The 24,282-nt window shown below is 37.0% G+C and overlaps 1 protein-coding gene across 5 annotated transcripts in view; it reads right to left on the reverse strand.

Moving 5' to 3' along the window:
• Prrg1 (proline rich and Gla domain 1) overlaps positions 1 to 24,282 on the reverse strand; it is a 123,100-nt gene that overhangs the window by 25,334 nt on the left and 73,484 nt on the right. For 3 of the 5 annotated variants that reach the window (XM_060374520.1, XM_060374518.1, XM_060374519.1), the window contains one exon: positions 3,007 to 3,167. In XM_060374520.1, coding sequence (XP_060230503.1) covers positions 3,007 to 3,167 — 161 coding nt within the window. The remainder of the gene's footprint in view (positions 1 to 3,006; positions 3,168 to 24,282) is intronic. The other 2 variants (XM_060374522.1, XM_060374521.1) reach the window with 1 other exon arrangement.

Here is a 24,282-nt window from a genome sequence, read left to right on the forward strand (position 1 = left end):
TCCTTACTGAGAAAGTGAAGTTGTGCAATGACCTGACTGCAATCAGCAAACTCAGACATTCCCATTTGGAAAAGAAAACAAGTGCCAAAGCCCTAAGACAGGGGATGTACTCTGTATTATGCATAAGGAAGCAAGATAAAGCCACAATAAAATCAATAAATGGTAGAGTCACAGGAGATACAAAAATTTTTTTCTGTAGAGAAGTGACAATACAGGATGGAAACAATTGTACTTTATGTATAATTCTCACTTCTTTGTTTTTAAAATTTTTTGTTCACTTTACATGCTTGTTGTAGTCCCCATCCCTCCTTCCTTCCCTTTCCTCCCCTCCCCCAATTCTGAAACCTGAGTTATTCTAAGGAAGCTATAAAACCATTGCAGAGAAAAGATGTTTGTTGCTTTGTTTTATTTTTGAGAGTGGTTCTTACCAATATGGACCAGACCAGCCTGGAACTCACTTCATAGCCTAGGCTAATTCACAATCATCCTCACTGCTTCTACAGGCACAAAATCCCATGCATAGTGAAGAAAATTTAAAATGTCATTCTAGCCTGCCATTTAAAAAATTATGTAGATATCAGTGAGATGAATAAGTGGGTAAAAGAACCTGCCACCAAGCCAAGTTCAAGTCCTAGAACTCACATGATGGAAAAAAAGAACTGACTTGTGCAACTGTCCTCTGACATACTGGCATGTGACCCTTCCTTTACCTACAAAATATATAAATAAAGAGGAAACAGTTGAGTGGGCAAGGAAAGGGAGGTGGAACTTGGAAAAGATGGGGAAGGTAGGGAATAGGACTACATGTACAAAACTCTCAAGTAACTAATGAACAAATGAATGTAAAGTTTTTAATTATGTAAAAAGGATAAAATATACTTATGATAGTAGGAGTGATGTCTTAATCACACATTCTGTTGCTGTGGCAAATACTTGAGATCAATAGTTTATAGAAAGGTGATTAAATTTTGCTTATGGTTTTAGAGGTATCAAAGCATAGCTGGTTGAACACACTGCTTTGAGTCTGAGGCAAGGCAGAATAGCATGGTAAGAGGAATATGTGGCAGAGGCTATTCACCTCATGATGGTCAGGCAGCAGAGACAGGAGGAGCCAGAGAGAAGATACCTTTCCAAGAAACACCTTCGGTGACTTATTTCATTCACTGAGGCCCTACCTTCTAAAGTTTCCAGTACATGGGAACTAAACTTTCAACACATGTGCCTGTGGAGTCACTTAGATGGTTTTGATGTAAAGAGGCAACAAGTATATGGATGAAGTTACTACTTAGGATGGCAAGAACAGATTAATTGGAAAGGAGTACAAACTGAAAAAAAATCCAAATAAAATACTGATAAAATATTTTTCTTTTTTTTTCAAAATATTTTTCTTAAGCTAGAAAATTTAGTACTAAAATCCACATGAAAAAAAAAAAAAGCAGGCCATTGTCTCTTTGGTATTTAAGAACACTTCATAAACTATTGTAGAATACCATAACAAGCTAGAACTACTTCTAATTTATATTAGAGCATAAAGCATATCTTCTGAAAACAAAAGGATAAACTAGAATACAAAATTCAGAAATAGATAAAGTACATATGGACACCAGGTACCAAATGAAGGATGAATAAAGTGACTATGATAAAGAGGGGCTGTTTGTTAAATGGTATTTGAACAATTTAGACAAATAAGTAAAAAAAAAAAATCAAACCCATAATTCATTACATACATGACAATAAACTACTACTTGTAAAACCAGTAAAGCTCATAAAGATCATAGCTTGTTGATTTATAAACAGATTTTGCTTTTGCTTTGAGTACTAGAATCTAGCAATATCCATGATGACCTTTCATCTCCAAGCCTTTCTTTACTAAACAAAAGATCAAACCCTCCTTTATTTTTTTAATCTTTTAACTTTATTTACTTAGTTTTTCACTTTACATCTCAATTGTAGTTCCTATCCTCCTCTCCTACTGGTCTCACAATCTCTCCCTCTTCTGTCTCCCCCCACCCCCTCCCCTAAACTTCAGGAAAGAGGAGCTCCCCTTCCCCACCATCAACTAACCCACCCTAGCACTTCAAATCTCCTCAGGACTGAGCACATCCTCTTCCACAGAGGCCTGTTAAGGCAGTCCCACCAGGGGGAACTGATTGAAAAGTATGCAATAGAGTCCATGTCAGAAACAGCCCCCACTCCTTTTACTAGGGAACTCACAAGAAAAACAAGTTGCCCATCAGGTATATATGTGTAGTGGGCCTAGATCCAGCCCATGCATGGTTCTTGCAAAGCCTCCTTCTTTAAAATGTGTATGTACTCACTCTTCCTGGAACGTGATGTTCCTATAGCACATGACATGCCATTTATTTAGCATATAGTATTTTCTTGATGCAGAGGCATTTATCTTCATCAGCTACCTCTGGTGTAAATTTCAACTGCAGAGCAGACCTATAAAACTGATGTCCTTGCTTCTGTTTTCCCAACCCTGCTATCTTTGAAGAACCTGAAGTCAGAGTAAAGTGTAGTAAAGCAGTCCTGTGAAATGTGGAAGAAGAGCGCAAAAGTATAAGGAACTAAAACAAATTGTCTCTGGTTCTATTGTTCAAACCTGGGGCCTCAAACATGCAAGGAAAGCATTGTACCACTGAGCTATATCCCCACCCCAGGAGAAATAAAACATCAAAACACTAACCTTTCTCCATCCTCTCTCTGATTAAGCATAGAAAGGTAATGATACCACTAATTTCCAGATTAAAGAAAGCCTTGTGTGAACTGGATACCTTGCCATCCATCATAATATCTGCTAGCTAATCACAACACTGGAAATGTGACCCTTACGGACAGACCAATACAGAAGGAAGTGGGTCTTCTTTTCTCCGATACAGAACATTATTCATTAGATGTTACATGGAGACTTCTTCAATAAATTACTTTGGGAATGTAAGTTTCAGAAATAAACCAAAAGGTAAATAATTCTGTGAACATGTTTCAAGTTGCCAGTATACTTACAGTTTTTTCATGATTTTCTAAAGCCTCTCTGGCTTCTTCATAAGTGCAGACTTCTTCTTTGCATTCACGCTCAATGTTGCCCTGTCTTATTTCTTCAAAAAGCCCATTGGCTCTTGGGTAGCGTTTTAATACTGAGTTGGCTTTTTCTCCTGAGAGGAAAACTAAAAAGTTATATAATAATAAGTATAATAAAGCAATAAGAAACTAATGTGAGAAGTCGATATACAAGAAGAAAATTGCCAGATGCTCCTCAGAAAACACGGACAACAATCTTAAACGTCTTTCAGTAAATCAGGAGTGAAGTAATGTTTAACCTCAAACAAAAGCATTTGATAGCTTTCTCATAATAGGAAAATGTCTTTTTAGTCAATGTTGTCCTGGGCAGAACAGTAACATAATTAACCATGTTATATTCAGACTTTAGCACATTCCTGACCACCATGGATGTTTAAAAATAGTAATAATGGAATCACTACTTATATTCATTTTTGTATATACTCAAATTCATTCTGTAACCAAACCAAAAGCCAGTCTCTAGATGATCAGCTTCTGCCTACCTAAAAATAAATACAAATCTAATTGATCCAATAATATAAACTTAGAGAACCATTACTTAAAAAGTAGACTTAACATGGTGAAAGTCTCATTACAGCTTGCAAAATAAAGAGTAAATTCCAAAGAATCAATGAAAACACTAATAATAACTTTCTTCAAATTATACTTAAGTTAAATATAGTGTAGATGCACTTCAAGGCATTCAGTCTCATTTAATCATCCTTACGGAACAAAATTCTTTTTCAATGAATTAAAAAGGCATATCTTAGAAATATTCAAAGTGCACTTGTGAAACCCAGTGGAATGAGTCACAGAAAGTGCAATACCACCTGGGGCTACCCAGTGAGGAGAGATCTTAAAAGACAAGCGACCAGTTGGGTGAAAATATAGTTCAATGGTAGCATGTTTTCCTAGTGTGTTTCCAGCACTGGGTTCAATCCCCAGTAATGCAATAAACAAACACACAGATAAATAAATAAACAAATAAATATAATAAATAAATTCAAAACAAGCACATACTGATTATAGTTATTTTTACCTTTACAGAAAATGCCTTTACTTTCATATACAAGAACATTTAAGTTCTACTTCATGTTTTTCTGCAAGAGTCTTATTTACATGGTATCTAAATACTATGCCACCATAATTTAATCTCTGTTAATATAAAGAGATTAGAAAATTTCCATTTTACCAACTTCTAACATACAAAAAGTGCATTATGGCGGTTAGAAAGACGGTTCAGGGGTTAAGAACTCTTACTACTCTTGCAGAGGACTCAAGTTAAGTTCCTAATACCCACTTAATAGCCTACAGCTAACTATAAATTCAGTCCCAGAGGCTTCAGGAACCCTTTGGTCTAAATGGACAACTGAACACACAACATGACACACATACAGTGGGCTGGAGAGATGGGTCAGTGGTGAAGAGTACTTGTTGCTCTTACAGAGGATCCAGGTTGTATTCCACATGGTAGTTTAAAATCTAAAGACAATTGTAACTCCAGTTGCAGGTGATCAAATGTCCTCTGGGCACTCTACAAGCACCAGCCATGCAGTGTCCTTATATACATACAGGCAAAACACACATACACATAAAATAAATAAATAAATCTTATTAAACATTGTTTTAAATTGCATTAGTGACTTGGTGGTTAAGAGTGCTTGCATTTTTATTCCAGAGGACCTATATTCAGCTCCAGAAAAATTGACACCATCATCTGGGGTCTCTGTAGGCAAGTTCACGAACACAAACATAGATAAATACATAGAAATAAACACATACAGACAAACACACACAAAACAATACATCTTTTTATCAATATTTAGTTTTTTATTTTCTTTTTGCACTATGTCTTTGTAAAAGGAACTTTTTGGGGTTTTATTTTTTTTCTTTTTTATTTTTTTATTATTAGTTACATTTTATTAACTCTGTATCCCAGCTGTATCCCGCTCCCTCATTCCCTCCCAATCCCTCCCTCCCTCATCTCCTCTTTGCCCCTTTCCAAGTTCACTGATTAGGGAGGACATCCTCCCCTTTCATCTGACTCTGTTTTATCAGGTATCTTCAGGACTGGCTGCAAAGTCTTCCTCTGTGGCCTAACAGGACTGCTCCTTTCTTGGGAGGTGGGGAGGTCAAAGAGCCTGCCATTGAGTTCTTGTCAGAAATAGTCCCTGTTCCCCTTACTATGGGAAACCAATTGATTACTGAGCTACCACGGGCTTCATCTGAGCAGAGGTTTTAGGTTATATCCATACATGGTCCTTGATGGTGTGTCAGTCTCAGAAAAGACTCCTGTGCCCAGATATATTTGGTCCTTTTATTCACCTGTTTCAATTGTGTCTTGGAGGATTACTGCCTCTGTCTGCTAACCTAGGTCTAGTCCTTAAAGCTTCTAGCTTCCATACAATCTAACCTAAACCTAGAATGCTTTCAGCCTCTGAGACTTACTGCTTAATAAGTTCACCCTTTTTGGCTTTGTTGGTCTCCTTGTGGAGTTCCTGTTCCCTCCATGTCTTTCTATCTCCATCTTCTTCCATAAGGTTTCATGCACTTTGCCCAAAGTTTGGCTATGAGTCTCACTATCTCCTTCAATACCCTGGTGAGTAGAGTCTTTCCGAGGCCCCTGTGGAAGGCTCCTGTCCTGTTCCTTGTCTTCTCCTACTTCTGATGTCTATCCTGTTTGCCCTTCTGAGTAAGGTTTCAGCCTCTTCCGTAGGTCTTTCTTATTGTTTAGTTTTCTTAGAGCTATAGACTTTAGTATGTTTATCCTATGTTATATTATCCTATGGCTAATATTCACTTATAAGTGAGCATATACCATGTGTGTCTTTCTACTCTTGGGTTACCTCACTCAGGATGATCTTTTCTAGTTTCCACCATTTGCCTGCAAATTTCATGATTTCCTTGTTGTTAATTGCTGAGAAGTATACCATTGTGTAAATGTACCAGACTTTCTGTATCCATTCCTTTGCCGAGGGGTAACTAGGTTGTTTCCAGATTCTGGCTATTACAAATAAAGCTTCTATGAGAGCTAAAACAAACAAACAAAACTGGGTCCAGAGGGGTCTGCAGAGACTGATTCTCCATCCAAGGAGAAAACCTAGACCCCCTACTTAGAGGAAGCCCATAGGCTGCTCATTTTCCAAGTGGGTTCCCTAGTAAGGGAGACAGGGGCTGGTTCTTTGATCACCTTCCCCTGGGGGTGCAGCCTTGCCAGGCAACAGAGCAAGATTATTATGCTGCTAGCCTTGATGAGACCTGATAGGCTAGGGTCAGAAAGAAGGGGAGGAGGTCCTCCCCTATCAGGGAACTAGAGAAGGGCATAGGGGGAGAAGAGGGAGAGAAGGTGGGACTAGGAGGAGAAGAAGGAGTGGGCTGCAGTGGGAAACAAAGTGAATAAATTATAATAAATAAATAAATTTAAAAACTTCATAATAAATAAAACAAGGAAAAAAATAAGCTCACCCTTTCTTGTCCTTACTGAGCTCTGGGCTGGCTGGTTCAACTCAGATGTTCTGGCTTAAACTCTCTTACTTATTCAAACTGGCTTTTCTCTCGGCCTCTGAATTGTTCTGCTTGACCTCAAACTATCTCCAGCAATCTTTTCTAATCTTCTGGCTCCTTCTCATTCTTTACCTGTGTCTAGCTCGTTCTCTCAGCCAACCTCTTTTTGTAAAACTCTCACAGGAAAAACTGCCTCCTCTCTGCATAGTCCCTTAAGCAGCTTCTCTGTTCTCTTTCTTCTGGTGAGTTTTGGGCATATCCTATTCTGTCAAATCTTTCTCTAATATGTCACTTTTTCTTCCACTCAATTAAACATCACTTTCAAAAGTTTGGTGCTTCCTTCTACAAAGTAATTTGACCTTCATTGTTTGGGATTAAAGGCATTTACCACCACACCTAGACCTAATCTTTTCTTTACCTGAGACTTGCTCTATACCAGGTTGGCCTTGAATTCAAATCTGCTTGCCTGTCTCTTGGATTAAAGGTGTTGTTTATATTCCAGCCAGATCACACTGACCTAGAATATCTTTTGATGTGACCTCTTGCCATAGCATCCATGTTCTGAATTAAAATTCCTCTCCAGGTCTTCAAAATATTGTTTATATTTTGTATACATGATTCATTTCAATTAAGATTTCAAATTTTAATTGAGAAAACTTGATCTTTGTTTGAATTTTATAAAATAAAATCCTCAAAGTAGTCACACAGCCAGACTAAAAAGTTTTCCAAAATTGAACCTAGTCATAAAATCATCGTCAGCAGGTGCAGTCATGTTTATAAAATGGGGGCATCTTTTTTGGGGGATAATTGATATCCTTTGAAGAATACATGAGAGTTTAAAATTGCATGACTTCAAGTTAAACAATCTTCCCTTCTGGTTATAATACATCTTTGAAAGTTGTATTTGTAATGAATTCCCAGGCAATCCTCCTATTGCCACAGTTTGAGAATCACCACTCTAATATCAGTTCCTCAGAAGATGAGTTCTGAATGTTTATGAAAAATTTGTGTTAACAGATTTAGACATACTTCACTGCATTATTTTAAGGTCTTTAACATCTGTTTAATATGGACATTATAAGCTTTTTTCTTTTTTTGATATTTATTTATATATTTATTTATCTATTTACTTTATTACAATTTATTCACTTTGTATCTCCCCTGCAGCCCCCTCCCTTGTCTCCTCCCAGTTCTACCCACCCTCTCTCTTCTCCCTTTTTCCTAGTTTCCCTAAAGGGGAGGACCTCCTCCACTTCTATCAGACCCTAGTCTATCAGGTCTTAATAAGGCTGGTTGCATCATATTCCTCTGTGGCTTGTCAAAGCTGCACCCTACAGAGGGCGGTGATCAAAGAGGCAGCCACCAAGTTCATGTCAGAGACAGCCCCAGTACCCCTTACTAGGAAACCCACTTGAAGAAAGAGCAGCCTCTGGGCTTCCTCTGAACAAGGGTACTAGGTTCTTTCCATGCAAGGTCCTTGGTTGGAGTTATCAGTCCCTGCAGGCCCCTGTGGGCCCAGGATTTTTGGCTCTGTTCTCCTTGTGGAGTTCCTGTCCCCTCCAGGTCTTTGTATCCCCTTCTTCTTCCATAAAGTTTCCTGCACTCCACCCAAAGTTTGGCTATGAGTCCCAGTATCTCCTTCAATATCTTGGTGGGTAGAGTCTTTCAGAGGTCTTCTTTGGAAGGATCCTTTCCTGTTACTTGTCTTTTCTTACTTCTGATGTCTATACTGTTTCCCCTTCTGAATGAGATTAAGCATCTTCCCTAGGGCCCTCCTTGTTGTTTAGCTTCTTTAGGACTGTAGATTTTAGTAGCCTTGACCTCATTGGCACAGGAGACAACTCCTGAAGAGAACACCAACAGCACAAGCTCTAAGATCAACAATTAAATAGGACTTCATCAAACTGAAAAGCTTCTGTAAAGCAAAGGACACTATCATCTGAACAAAAGAACAGCCTATAGACTGAGAAAAGATCTTCACCAATCCTACATCTGACAGACGGCTAATATCCAGAACATATAAAGAACTCAAGAAGTTAAACACCAACCAACTAAGTAATCCAATTAAAAAATGGGGTACAGAGCTAAACAGATTATTCATAAAAGAGGAATATCAAATGGCAGAGAAACACTTAAAGAAATGTTCAACGTCCTTAAATCATTTGGGAAATGCAAATAAAAACGACCTTGAGATTTCATCTCACATTCATCAGAATGGCTAAGATCAAAATCTCAAGGGATGATGCATGCTGGAGAGGTTGTGGAGAAAGAGGAACACTGCTCCATTGCTGGTGAAAATGTAACCTTGTACAACCACTTTGGAAATAAATCTAGCACTTTCTCAGAAAATTAGGAATAGTGCTACTTCAAGATCCAGCTATATCACTCCTAGGCATATATCCAAAATATGCTCAACTATACAATAAGGACATTTGTTCAACCATGTTCATAGCATCTTTTTCATAACAGAAGAATCTGGAAACAGCCCATGTGTCCCTCAGCTGAGGAGTGGATACAGAAATTGTGGTACATTTACACAATGGAATACTACTCAGCAATTAAAAACAAGGAAATCATGAAATTTGCAGGCAAATGGTAAGAACTAGAAAAGATCATCCTGAGAGAGGTAGCCCAGAAGCAGAAAGATACACGTGGCATATACTCACTTATAAGTAGATATTAGCCATTATAAGCTTCTTAAAGATGAGAATGTCTAGTATTCTTTTGACTATCATATTCCTTTTCAAGACATATTTCACTAAATTGTAACACTTTAGTCACTAGTTATTTTATTTTTTTCTTTCTTTATTTAATCACTTTACAGCCTGATCCCAGCCCCCTCCCTCCTGTCCTCCCAGTCCCACCCCCATGCTCTTATCCCCATTACTCCATTCTCCTCAGAAAAGGGGAGGCCCCTAAATGGTCATTGGTCTTATTCATATCCTCTAAAATAACATAGAGGTCTTCTCCAATTAGCAGAAGATACTGACTCTTACTGAGACTTCTCTTTTCCAAGACAAACTTTCTTTTCCTTCTTCATTTCTTTGTCATTTAAGTGGATATGATTTTTCCATAAACTAGTGTCCTGTGCTGAATGTGGTATGCTGTAAGAATCAGAATTTTCAGCTTCTTTGTTTTTAAACACAATATATATGTTAATTCATTCTAAAATATCATGTTTTAGATCAGTTTTCCTGAGCAGAAATCAAATAATAATAAGAGATTTTAACTCTCAACATGAAAAAAGAGCAAAATACTATGAAGAGGAAATCATCTCCTCATGCTAGCCAAATGGAAGATAAGTGTTAAGGAAAGTAGCTAACTCCTAAAATCAGAATCAAGCTAACTGACTAAGTGATGTAACAGCACATAAATATTCTAATCCCACACTAATCAAATTACCAGGACCATTTCACATAAAAATCTCTTATGTATTTCTTTTACTGAGAAGCAAGGCAACATAATACTAAGAACTCTAGTTGCTGACAAGTAAATGTTATCCCCTTGTCAAACACAGTTAATTAGAAGACACTACATGAAGTAAAAATTTGACCAATAGTAAAAAACATAAAATAAAAATAGGACTATAGATAAGTTTTATCTACCATGTATCAGGGAGCAAGAAGTGAGAACAGAGCATTTGACAGTCTTCTAAAAAGTGGTTTGGAAATCTAATGGACTCTGCCTAATGGTAAAAGAATTAGGGGCTTGTTAGGGTACTTGCCACTATCAACCTGAATGCATATGTATACACACACACACACATACACATGAAAAATAAATTTACATTTTTAATAGAGCAGAATACGGCAGCTATAACCCATAAGATGAATTCACATTGTCTCTTTTTAATAGTGCCTTTCTTCGTTAAAAATGATTTTACAGAATATATTGTAATCACAGTTTCCCTTCTTTCAATGCCTTCCAGATCTTCCCACTCAGCCAATTCCACATCTTCTTTCTCTCACTTTATAAAACAAATAGGCAAACAAATAAATAAAATGAAAACAACAAAATAAAAGCACAAGAAACATACACCCATGTGTGTGAAGCAAAACCCATGAAAACACAAAATTGGAAACCATAATCTACAAGCAAAACACCAGTAAGGCAATAAGTACTCAGACAAAGCAACGGCACAAAACGTCTACAAAGATACTATTGAGTTAGTTTGTGTTGGCCATCTACTTCTGGGCAAAGGGCCTACTCTTAAGTGTGGTTAATATGCACAGTAAAAATCCATTTGAGATTTTTTTTTTCCTTTGTAAGTGATGTCAATTGAAGATATCTTCTTGGTTAGGGATGTCCTTCTCCCTCTAAATGCTGGGGACTCTATCTGGCTTGAACTTGTGCAGGCTAAACACTGGACAGTATTCAGGTTGCAAGGCTTAACTTGGGACATTTTCTGACTGCATGGACTTGCATTAGAAATGTAAAATTCAATTCTAGAGCTAAGGGGTGTAGGATGATGTTAATGCTTGGCACAGGTAAGGCTCTGTGTTCAATTTTCAGTTTAAAAAGAAATCAAACCAAAGTAGTGATATTTGAAACTTGAGTTTGTTATTTCTTTCTTCCTTTCTCCTTAAGCTGTGTGAGTTAAGCTGAAGCTGACAGAAATCACATACATGACTTAGTCATGGATCACATTTTAGGACCGGTATACAGAATACAAATGCACTTTCAGAATACAAGATGCTATTTATTTATTTATTGAGTTTATTTATTTATTGCATTTATTTGTTGAGAATAACATAACTTCATTACTTCAAAATAAGCTGTCATACTTTCTCTTAAAAAAAACAAATTTAAATAAATGAGAGTTTTTCAAGTGATTCCCTAAATAACTGAGTTAAACCAAAATATACAATAAATATTAGCACATAAATGTGCTGTGACTTTAAAGCATGGGTTGGTAAAACTCATATTTTAAACATTTAAACAGCAAATAATGGTCATCTAAGTGAAATCATATCTGCAAATTTGCTGAAAAACAGCAGAGAATAAGGCTCAAAACTATACCCACAACTATAAAGTTCTCTCTTCCAGTTTTCTAATTAGTTTTCTCATCTTAGGTCTGATATCACTGATGGAGCCAGTACTAAACATTCATATTTTAAAGTGAACAACATTCTTTATCTTGGGGCATGTTTACTCAACAAAACTATGTACAATGAAAACATGACAACTCAAGATGAGGAGCAGATGACTTCTGCCCTCAAAGACACAGATTAAAGAAATACACAAGGAACTCACTGAAGACTGAAGACTTAACACAATGAGTTCTGTTGGTGGTCAGAAGTCAGACGTATTTTTCCATTGGGTCTGTATGTTTTGGACATGGGAGAAGGACCCCTAAAAAGTATATGAGCTGGGTTTGTAAGAAGTGAAAGGATGGGGCATGTGGAGATGGTGATAGAAGATATCCTGGGGAAACATGGAAGTGAGCAACTAATTGGGATTGAGCCGAACAAGGGCTGTAAAGGAGGCATAGTGAGCTCATAGGTGGGGATCTAGAAATGCAGATATAGAAACACAAGAAAGTTGGGTGTAATAGAAGGGGAAAGGCTAAGAAAAGGTTCCTTCATAGAAGTAGGTTATAAGATACTAAGGTTGTGCTGTAGAGTAATGACTGCAAAAAGAATGGAAAGGAAAGGTCAGAAATAAAAGCTAAAATTACAGAGTAATGTCTTTAGCCACTTCACTCACCATCCATCTTTGTCCTCAGTCAAACTAAATCTAATCAGCATAGTGTATGGAGTACATCTTCGATTCCATCACTCCAAAGGCAAAAACAGATGGATCTCTGAGTTCCAGGCCAGCCAAAGCTATATGGTGAGACCCTATCTCAAAAACAATAAAATGAAACAATAACAAAACACCCGAATATAATCAGTCTACAAAATGACCCTTTTGGGTCTCCTGAATTTTTCCTCTGCCTGGTGAAGTCTTATTCTAATGTAACACCTTCTAAGACCTTAACTAACCTCAATGTATTAGACAGATTTACTATCTGATTTCTTTTAGTGGTTCTTAACCTTCCTAATGCTGAAACCCTTTAATACAGTTTCTCATGTTGTAGTGAGCCCCAACCATAAAATTATTTCCATTGCTATGTCATAACTGCGATTTTGCTACTGTTATGAATCATAATGTAATGCAAAACAGGCAGTAATCAGAGGTAGGCAAATTGAAATGTCAGGATTGTTACTATTGTGCAAGGGGTAAGTATGGGAAAATGAAATGCTAGGTAGAAAGACGTCATTACTACCAATCCAGTTGGACAACCTATGCAACAGTCACTGTACTTCTAGTTTTAGTGACATTAGAACTCTTCCGAGTATCAGAAAGATTGGTTTGCATGCTCTTTTACTTTTCTTTTAGCTACCTTCTTTTATCTAAAAGAAAAGAAGTCTTGTTGTATGTAGCTCAAGCTGGGCTCCTCCTGCCTCAACCTTCCAAGTGATGGAAGTATGGGCATGTGCCTCCACACCTGTATCAAATTATCTGTTTTGCTAGAAGACTCCTTACTAGCACAACCAACAACAACAACAAAAAATATCCAGAAACAGAGAACGGGAACATTCTACAAGTAAACTGTTGAAAAGCAGAAGGGCCAATCCTATAAATTTAATGTTCAACTCTAAACTTCATAGGTTTCCTATAAAAATATTGTTGCCTTGGTGTGACCCTAACCACGCAAGTCAAAGACTTGTATGAAAAAAATTTCCAGTCTCTGAAGAAAGAATTAGAAGAAATTATGAGAAGATGGAAAGATCTCCCATGCTCATGGCTTGGCAGGATTAACATAGTAAAAAATGGCCATATTACCAAAAGAAATCTACAGATTCAATGCAACTCCCATCAAAATACCAACATAATTCTTTACAGACCTTGAAAGAAAAATTCTCAACTTCATATGGAATAACAAGAAACCCAGAATAGCTGAAACAATCCTCTTCAATAAAAGATCTTCTGCAGTTATCTCCATCCCTGATCTCAAGCTGTACTACAGAGCAACAGTTATAAAAACTGCTTGGTACTGGCATAGAAACAGAATGGTGGATCAATGGAATCGGACAGAAGACCAGGAAATAAAACTACACATTGCAGACACCTGATTTTGACAAAGATGCCGAAACCATACAATGGAAAAAAGATAGCATCTTCAACAAAGGGTCCTGGTCTAACTGGATGTCTACGTGTAGAAAAATGAAAATAGACCCATACTTATCACCCTGCACAAAACTAAAGTCCAAGTGCATCAAGGACCTCAATATAAAACCAGACACACTAAACCTGTTAGAAGAAAAGGTGGAGAAGAGCCTTGAACTCATTGGCACAGGAGACAACTTCCTGAACAGGACACCAACAGCATAGGCTCTGGGATCAACAATCTTAGATAAATGGAACCTCATGGAAATGAAAAGCTTCTGTAAAGCAAGGGACACTGTAGCCAGAACAAAACAACTGCCTACAGATTGGAAAAGGATCTTCACCAATCCTATATCTGACAGAGTGCTAATATCCAGAATATATAAAGATCTCAAGAAGTTAAAAAGCAACAAATCAAGTAATCCAGTTTAAAAAGGGGTACAGAGCTAAACAGAAAATTTTCTGTAGAGGAATATAGAATGGCAGAGAAACACTTAAGGATATGTTCAACGTTCTTACTCATCAGGGAAATGCAAATCAAAAGGACCCTGAGATTTCACCTTACACCCATCAGAATGGCTAAGATAAAAAACCCAAGTGACAACACATGCTAGAGAGGATGTGGAGAAAGGGGAAACCTGCTCTATTGCTGGTGGGAATATAAACTTGTACAACTTCTTTGGAAATCAATCTGGTGCTTTCTCAGACAATTAGGAATAGTGCTTCCTCAAGATCCAGCTATACCACTCCTAGGCATATATCCAAAATATGCTCAAATATACAACAAGGACATTTGCTCAACTATGTTCGTAGCAGCTTTATTTGTTATAGCCAGAAGCTGGAAACAACCCAGATGCCCCTCAACGGAGGAATGGATACAGAAATTGTGGTAGATCAACACAATGGAATACTACTCATTTAAAGTATTTTTTTTTACTACTATTAAGAGCCTGAGTTCAAGGCTCTTCTCCACCTTTTTAATAGCAAGTAAAAACAAGGAAATCATGAAATCGGCAGGCAAATGGTGGGAACTGGAAAAGATCATCCGAAGTGAAGTATCCCAAAATCAGAAAGAAACACAGGGTACATACTCACTCATAAATGGATATTAGACATATAATATAGGATAAACATACTAAAATCTGTACACCTAAAGAAGCTAATCAAGAAGGAGTACTCTGGCTAAGATGCTCAATCCTTATTCAGAAAGGCAAAAAGGATGGACATTGGAGGAGGGAGAAAACAGGGAACAGGACAGAAGCCTACCACAGAGGGCTTCTGAAAGACTCTACCCTGCAGGGTATCAAAGCAGATGTTGAGACTAGACTTATAGCCAGACTTTGGGCAGTGCACAGGGAATCTTATGAAAGAACTGGGTAAGACCTGGAGAGGATAGGAGCTTCACAAGGAGAGCAACAGAGCTAAAAAATGTGGGCACAGGGGTCTTTTCTGAGACTGATACTCCAACCAAGCACCATTCATAGAGATAACCTAGAACCCATGGCAGTTCAATGTCCATGTGGGTACCATAGTACTGGGAACAGGGACTGTCTTTGACATGAACTGATTGGCCTGCTCTTTGATCACCTTTACCCGAGGGGGGGAGCAGCTTTACCAGGCCACAGAAGAAGACAATGCAGCCACTCCTGATGAGACCTGATAGAATAGGATCAGAAGGAAGTGGAGGAAGACCTCCCCTATCAGTGAACTGGGGGAGGGGCATGGGTGGAGAAGAGGAAGGAAGGGTGGGATTGGGAAAGGAGTAGGGAGGGAGCTACAAATGGGAAAAAAGTGAATAAATTGTAATTAATAAAAATATTTTAAAAAGAAAAATATTGTTGAAATGCAAAGGGAAAATAATTCATTTTTTCACTGTTGGAAGCTTATAATTGTTTGGGTAACAAATATGACCTAATTAAAATCTGAAAGTTACATGATGAACAAGGCAGAAAATAAGACAGTGTCACAGCAAACAGCTCTGTTAAAAAAAAAAAAGCGAAGTCCTAGCATTTGTTGTTCAGTAAATTTGAAATAAAACTCCCAATCTCATAAATATGAATAAGATATTATACATAGATTAAATTTTGATAAGCTCAAGGCGTAGAAAAAACTGGATGGCCATTAAGTCATACTATGACTTATGGCAGTTATTCCATGTAAATAAAACAGCAGATTTACTCAACTGACATAGAATGTACTGTGATAATATGGGATAAACACAGACAAGGCTGGATTACACCTAGTCTGTCTTAACTCCTTTCAATTATCCACTGATATAAGCTTGCTATAGTGTGCTGTGATGAGTCATGAATATTTGAAGGATATAATCAGGTATAAAAGTTTCAGGAATTCTTCTGAGTATAATTGAGTACTAGTTTTATAAATGCCAACCAAGTGTTTGTAACAAAGTAATGAATAACCTTTACTATAATTTATATGCTTACTTTTATTTTTGTTAGCTGTTTGTTGATAGATTCATCATTGGAGTTTTAATAAGTTACACAGAAGTAGCTGTTATGAAAGGAAAAAACACAAATGCAACAGGTGTGTAAAATTTGAGAGTCATCAATATCCAAGTGAGTTCCCTAGTAAGGGGAACAGGGACTGTCTCTGACATGAACTGGCTCTTTGATCACCATCCCCCCCCCCCGACAGGGGGCAGACTTGCCAGGCCATAGTGAAGGACAAGAAGTGGAAGAGGACCTTCCTTATCAGTGGACTTGTATAAGGTCATGGGAGGAAATGAGGGAGGGAGGGTGGAATTGTGTGGAAATGAAGTAGGGGGCTACACCTGGGATACAAAGTGAATAAACTACTTACTAAAAAAGTAAACAGTAAATAAAAATATTTGAGAGTCATGAATAGTTACAAGAAAAAATACTGAATTAATTATATTGTAATATATTTAGGTGGCTAATCCAGGTGGCTATTCCAATATTTTATCTACTAATTTTGAACATTAATAGCATTATTTCATTTATTTAGAAGTACTCAAATAAATTCAGTCTCATGACGTTTAATATAAGAGGTCATATGCAAATATGCTACAGTATATTTTATGCTTACTTTACAGCACAGGCCCAGGTCCTCAATCCAGACTGTGAGAATTGAATGCCACACTAAACATTAACACTTAAAAGAACACCAGGAAGATGTAAACTGAACTAGGTCAATATACTGACAGGAACAAGAAGTGAAAGCTAATTAATATGAATGCAAGGGAAAAGAAAATAAAAGAAAATCCTTTAAGGGTTACTCAGAAAAAGATCTAACTCCATTCACACCGACAGGTCTCAAAGCAGTAGTCATTACTATTTTTTATCACATTGAATTTAATTCATCATAAAGTATCATGTGGTATGCAGAATAATGTTTGTAAAGACAGTATGTTTATATGAATCTAATTTAGAACTGGTTGCACAAACATTACATGCATAACTTTGTGCATACTAGGACAGTGCCCTGTTTCTAAGTGATAGACTCAACTTAAAAATAAGTGCTTTTTGTTTATTCAAGTCTTCTGATTGTCATATGAACACTGCCTTTAATGATGCATTGTTCAAATCCAAGAGATACACAAATCTACTGAGGCAAGTGAAAAGGAAAAATGAGAATAGCGCTATGATGAAAAGGCTCTGAACTTTTAGGACATATGCATTTATGTCCCTGCTTTGGTACTAAACTGTCTGTATTTGTTACTGAATTTATCAGAGTTTGTTTCTTAATTACTAAAGTCAAAATGCTGAATGTGATTTCTCAAAGTTGTCACAATAAAGAGCTCCATCACTGGATTTTGAAAAATTGGAATACTGCTTCATATTCAAATTTTTGGGAACATGTACACACTATTTTTCAGTCAAGCCTTCACCATCCCCCAAATCAACAAATGTATGTACACAGAAGAAAGATTAACAAAGTATCATCCTTATTGAATTCGGTGTTTAAAAGATTTTTTTTTTTAATTTTATAAGGTAGTCAGTTGTGATGCTCTTGAGAGGCAAAGGCAGCAGGATTTCTGAGCTAGAGGCTGGCCTAGTCTACAGAGCAAGTTCCAGAACAGCCAGGGCTACAAAGAGAGATCCTGTCTTGGAAAAAAATATAATCTTATTGTAATTCTCATAGCCCCACATTTTCTTTCTCATAAGCCAGAGTGATATGGTTACTCCATTGTATATACATACACTACAATCCCTTCAAGTTTATTTTTGAATGTTGACATAGGTATTAAACAGGTACTTCTTATCAGTCTGATAGAAATGTCTATCCTTAGGAAAATAAAGTCTTACATTCTGAAATGACATTACACTTATTAAAATAAATTATACAAGTGAAAAATGCTTCTTAGATCATGTTCTTTTACTTAGGGCTAAAGGGAAACAGAATATTTTCAATATTAGTTTCTTGTTTATGGAAACTAAAGATTGGTGTAGTGCACTTTAATTTAAAACTTTTTGTGTGGTTATACACAATCAGGTTATCATGAACTCATTCAAGACTTCAGGGATTTAAAAACTAACTTGAAGTTGTAGAATGGAGCTCATAAAATCAGAAAGTCTAAAGATTTCCATGAAGAAATAATTGTTATTAGAAGCTTTAATATTCCAAACCTGTTTCCAAAGGACATGATGGATATGATGACTACCTAAGACTTCAAATTTATCACTGTAGTACAGGAGGCATACAATAAGATACCAGATAACAAGCAATTTTCCTGGAATAAGTCTGGAGAATGTGCCAGGAATGGATTTGTGTAACAGATAAAAGAAGTAGTGCATGTCTAAAGTCAATATTTTCTAAAAACAAAATAAACATTATTTCTCTGTGGTGGCACTGCTTTGATATGGTTTTCATACACGCTAAACATTAGGTCCTATATTCAGAGATATCTTGTACAAAGGTTTTTATGCTGCATAAAGATAAAGGAGATACAGAGAAATTTTCTAATAGTCTCCCACAAAGGAAGGTAAATATCTGACTTTTCTTTGAAGGAGTTTTAAAATGTGTTACCTCTTACAAAAACAATTCCACATGAAATGACAGATGATAGTACCACTAACAATTCTGTCAATTTTTTAACTGTTACACCAATTGATTAAAAGGTATGGTATGTGGACACATGATACTCATACACTAAAGACAATGGTTTGTCTAAAGAAATCAAATGTGGAAGTTCAGTGATCTACTTTGGCATAATTTTACACAATGGAATGTAGTCATCAAAACAGGACTATTCTATGGTGGCTATTTCTCCTGTAACTTATGTTTCATGTCAAGGTATAAGTAGTATTCATGTTACAATAAAACCTCTTTTTGGATTTATGGGTCTTGTCTGTATGGATTATTTTTCTTTCTCAAATGGAAGAATTACTTATTTTTACTTAAAGAGGAAAAAGGAGCCATATATAACTCATGAAATCTGAGCTATAGCTCTGAGCACATAGATTTATGCTAAGGTGATTGTTTTATTATTCATTGACATAGACAGTATGTGTATTCTATGTGACAGCTGCCGTCTAGACTCTGAGGATGGATAATTGTCCTAGTAAGACACATAATACTTTTAATGTAAATGTTGCGTTTCATAGCTACCACAAAAACATTTAGCTACAGAGAAGGGAAAAAAAAGTTTCAGTAATGAATATTTTCTTGTTTTGTTAGATGCATTCAGTGTTGAAATTAACTTTTAAAAATTAATTTTCTCTAGAAATGATAGGATGAGCACAGTATTCTTAGTTTGTACCCTTAGGAAGGGTACAAACAGTATTTAGCTTACAAGAAAGGCCATGTGCACAGCTGCTGACTTGAGTATTGCTGGTGGCTTTCAACTAACTAGAGGGTTTAAATAAATATCATTTCTAGAATTCTATTACGTGCCTCAGGTGAAGTTTTTATCTAAGACATTTGATACTCTTTAAAAGGGTTAAAAATGAGATTTCATGGAGCTTACAGAATAGACATATAAGTGTTTTTTAAAGAAAAGATTTATTTTTATTTTATGTGTACAGGTATTCTTGCCTGCATGTATGTTTGTGCACCAAATGTATGCCTGGTGCCCAAAGACACTGGAAGAGGTTATCATATTCTCCAGAACTGGAGTTACTTGTTATGAGTCACCACATAGGTACTGGTTAGTACTTACTAGGAAGACTTATATCTTGTAAGCCTTTAAAAATGGATACTATAAATATTTACTAAGAAACAACCTAATAATCATTAAGGCCAAATTGATCAACAGAAGTGTGGATAGCTTTTTTCTCTTTGAATGATAAAATGACTTCAGTAGGCACAAATTAGTGTTTGTGAATCACAGGATTTAATATATGAAATTTAAGATTTATTTAATCCAGTGATAGTATCATTAAGTTAACTAGCCCAGGAATACTCTTCAAATCAAAACCATAGGAAGAAATACAGAAAAAATCTAAAATAAAGTTCTTTCTGAAGCCCTTCCTTTTCTCCCTTTCCTCGTGGGCACCTTTAGGAAACATAATGCTTCACTGCTTGTAATAGAAACCACTGATCCCATCTCAATCCCTTCATTTAACTGACCAGGAAATGGAAATGTACAGGCTAAGTGACTAAAACAAAAACACAGAAGTTTGATTATAGGGTTTGAACTGACCCCTGTTTCTAGAACTACCCACTGCTCTCTCTCTTTGATTCATAAGAAACACAATCATATCATAAGGATAAAAGACAAATCACAGGCTGTGTAAAAGTTTTACAAATTGTATGTGATAAAAGACTTTACACAAAACAAAAGCCCTCAGGAGGACTGTTAAATTCAAGGTTAGCTGTGGCTACATACTCAGACAATGAGTCAAAAGTTCCAAAAGAAAAAAAACAAAACAAAACATTTCATCAAATGGATGAATAACTCTTAAGACTCAAGAATTAAAACAAAACAAAACAAAACAAATGAATTAACAAATGTGCTGAAGACCGTAACAAAATCCTCATGAAAGATAAGTAGACAGATGTCAAATAAATCTATGAAACAATCAGTGGTTCTTAACATTCCTAATGCTGCAATCCATTAATACAGTCCCTAAATGATAAATTTGTTTCTATTTCATAAATATAATTTTGCTACTGTTATGAATCATGCTTTCTGATGGTCTTAGGTAAACTCTGTGAAAGGGTTATACAATCCCAAAGGGGTTGCGACCCATATATTCAGAGCTGACTCAGACATACTGTTGCTCTACAGTATAAGCCATCAGAGAACTTTTAAGTCACACATTACCTGATTCCATTTATATGAAATACTTAGACTAGTGGAATCTGTAGAGACAGAAAGCAAACTAAAAATTTCCAGGGTCTTCAAAGTGGAGGACTTAGAAATTTATACATTATTAAGTGTGGTGTCTGCTCTGTGACTGATGAAAACAGTTTAGAAATAGATGGCTTTATAGTAGTATGGATGTAATAAACACTACTGACCTACATACAAATAAAAAAGAAGGCAATGTATCAATATTTGCAGATGATATGAGAGTATACATGAGTGACCCCAAAAATTTAACCAGAAAACTCCTTCACCTGATCAACACCTTCAGCAACGTGGCTGGATACAAAATTAACTAAAAAACAAAAAAAAAAAAAAAACAAAAAAACAAAAAAAAAAAAACAAAAAAAACAAAAACAGTAGCCTTCTATACGAAATACAAATGAGCTGAGAAGGAAATTAGGGAATCTACAACCTTCACAGGAGCCACTAATAACATAAAGTACCTTGGTGTGATTCTAACCAAGCAAGTGAAAGACCAGTTTGAAAAAAACTTCAAGTCTCTGAAGAAAGAAATTGAAGAACATATCAGAAGTTGGAAAGATGCTCATGGATCGGTAGGATTAACATAATGAAAATGGCCATTTTACCAAAAGCAATCTACAGATTCAATGCAGTTCACATCAAAATACCAACACAATTCTTTACAGGTTTTAAAAATTTATTTATTTTTTCTAAATTATAGTTTATTCACTTTGTATCCCTAATATAGCTCCTTCCCTCATCCCTCCAAATCCTACACTCTCTCCCTCATCTCCTCCCATGCCCCTCCCCAAGTCCACTGATAAGGGAAGTCCTCATCCACTTCCCTTTGACCCTAGGCTATCAGGTCTCATCAGGACTGACTACAATTGCCTTCCTCTGTGGCCTGGTAAGGCTGCTCCCCACTCAGGGGAAGATGATCAAAGAGCCAGCCACAGAGTTCATGTCTGAGATAGACCCTGTTGCCATTACTAGGGAACTCTCTTGGAGACTGAGCTGCCATGGGCTACATTTGTACAGGGGTTTTAAGGGTTCTAGGTTATGTCCATGTGATCCTTTGTTGGAGTATCAGTCTCAGAAAAGACCCCTAAGTCCAGATTTTTATTTGATCTGTTGCCCTCCTTGTGGAGCTCCTGTCCCCTCCAGGTCTTCCTATCTCCCCCTTCTTATATAAGATTCCCTGCACTCTGCCCTAAGTTTGGCCGTGAGTCTCAGCATCTCTTTCGACACCTTGCTGGGTAGAGTCTTTCAACGGCTCTATGTTGTAGGCTCCTGTCATGCTGCCTGTTTCCTCCCTCTTCCGATGTCCATCCGGTTTGCCTTTCTGAGTGAGGATTGATCTTTACAGAAATTGAAAGAACAATTCTCAGTTTCTTATGGAAAAAAAAAATCCAGAATTGCTAAAACAATGCTTTACAACAACAGATCTTCTGGAAGTACCTTCATCCCTGATATCAAGGTGTAATACAGAACAACAGTTATAAAAACTGCATGGTACTGGCATAGAAACAGAATAGTGGATCAATGGAATCGAATAGAAGACCGAGAAATAAACCCACACACCTACGGATATTGATTTTTGAGAAAGAAGCCAAAACCATACAATGGAAAAAAGACAGCATCTTCAACAAATGGTGCTGGTCTAACTGGATGTCTATATGTAGAAAAATGCAAATAGATCCATGTTTATCACACTGCACAAAACTAAAGTCCAAGTGGATCAAAGATCTCAACATAAAACGATACACACTACACCTGTTAGAAGAAAAAGTGGGGAAGAACCTTGAACTCATTGGCACAGGAGACAACTTCCTGAACAGAACACCAACAGCACAGGCTCTAAGATCAACAGTCAATAAATGGGACCTCATGAAACTGAAAAGCTTCTGTAAAGCAAAGGACACTGTCATCAGAACAAAATAACAGCCTACAGACTGGGAAAGAATCTTCACCAACCCTATATTTGCCAGATGGCTAATATCAGGAATATATAAAGATCTCTAGAAGTCAAACAGCAAGAAATCAAGTAATCTAATAAAAAAGGGGTTCAGATCTAAACAGAGAATTCTAAATAGAGGAATGTCGAATGTCAGAGAAACACTTAAAGAAATGTTCAAGGTCCTTAGTCATCAGGAAAATGCAAATCAAAACATCCTGAGAGTTCACCTTACACCCATCAGATTGACTAAGATAAATAACTCAATTGACTTAGGTGCTGGAGAGGATATGGAGAAAGTGGAACCCTCCTTCATTGCTGGTGGCAATGTAAACTTGTACAACCACTTTGGAAATCAATCTGGTTGGTTCTCAGACAATTAAGAATAGAACTACCTCAAGATACCACTCCTAAGCATATATCCAAAATATGCTCAAGTATACAAAAAGGACATTTGTTCAACCATGTTCATAACAGCTTTATTCGTAATAGTCAGAATCTGAAAACCACCCAGATGTCCCTCAGCTGAGGAATGGATGCAGAAACTGTGGTGCATTTACACAATGAAATACTACTTAGCAATTTAAAACAAGGAAATCATGAAAATTTCAGGTACATGGTATGAACTAGAAAAGATCATTGTGAGTGAGGTATGTCAGAAGCAGAAAAACACACACGGTATATACTCACTTATAAGGGGGTATTAAGCATATAATGTAGGATAAACATACTAACATCTGTACGCCTAAAGAAGCTAAGCAAGAAGGAGGACCCTGGGTAAGATGATCAATCCTCACTCAGAAAGGCAAATGGGACAGACGTTGGAAAAGGGTGAAAACAAGAAAGAAGACAGGAGCCTACCCACAGGGGGCCTCAGAAAGACTCTACCCAGCAAGGTATCAAAGCAGATGTTGAGACTCATAGCCAAACTTTGGGTAGAGTTTAGGGATTCTTATGAAAGAAGCGAGAGATAGAAAGACATGGAGGGGACAGAAGCTCCAGAAAGGAGAGCAACAGAACCAAAAAATCTGGGTCTTTTCTGAGACTGATACTCCAACCAAGGACTATGCATGGAGATAACCTAGAACCAGTGCATAGATGTAGCCCATGGCAGCTCAGTATCCAAGTGGGTTCCCTAGTAGTGGGAATAGGGACTGTCTCTGATCTGAATTCAGTGACTGGCTCTTTGATCACCTCTCCCTGAGGGGGAATCTGCCTTACCAGGCTACAGAGGAAGACAATGCAGCCAGTTTTGATGATACCTGATAGGCTAGGGTCAGAGGGAAGGGGAGGAGTACCTTCCCTATCAGTGGACTTGGGGAGAGGCATGGGATGAAATGAGGAAGGGAGGGTGGGATTG

The sequence above is a fragment of the Meriones unguiculatus genome, chromosome X (genome assembly GCF_030254825.1).
Source record: "Meriones unguiculatus strain TT.TT164.6M chromosome X, Bangor_MerUng_6.1, whole genome shotgun sequence".
Taxonomy (NCBI): Eukaryota; Metazoa; Chordata; class Mammalia; order Rodentia; family Muridae; genus Meriones; species Meriones unguiculatus.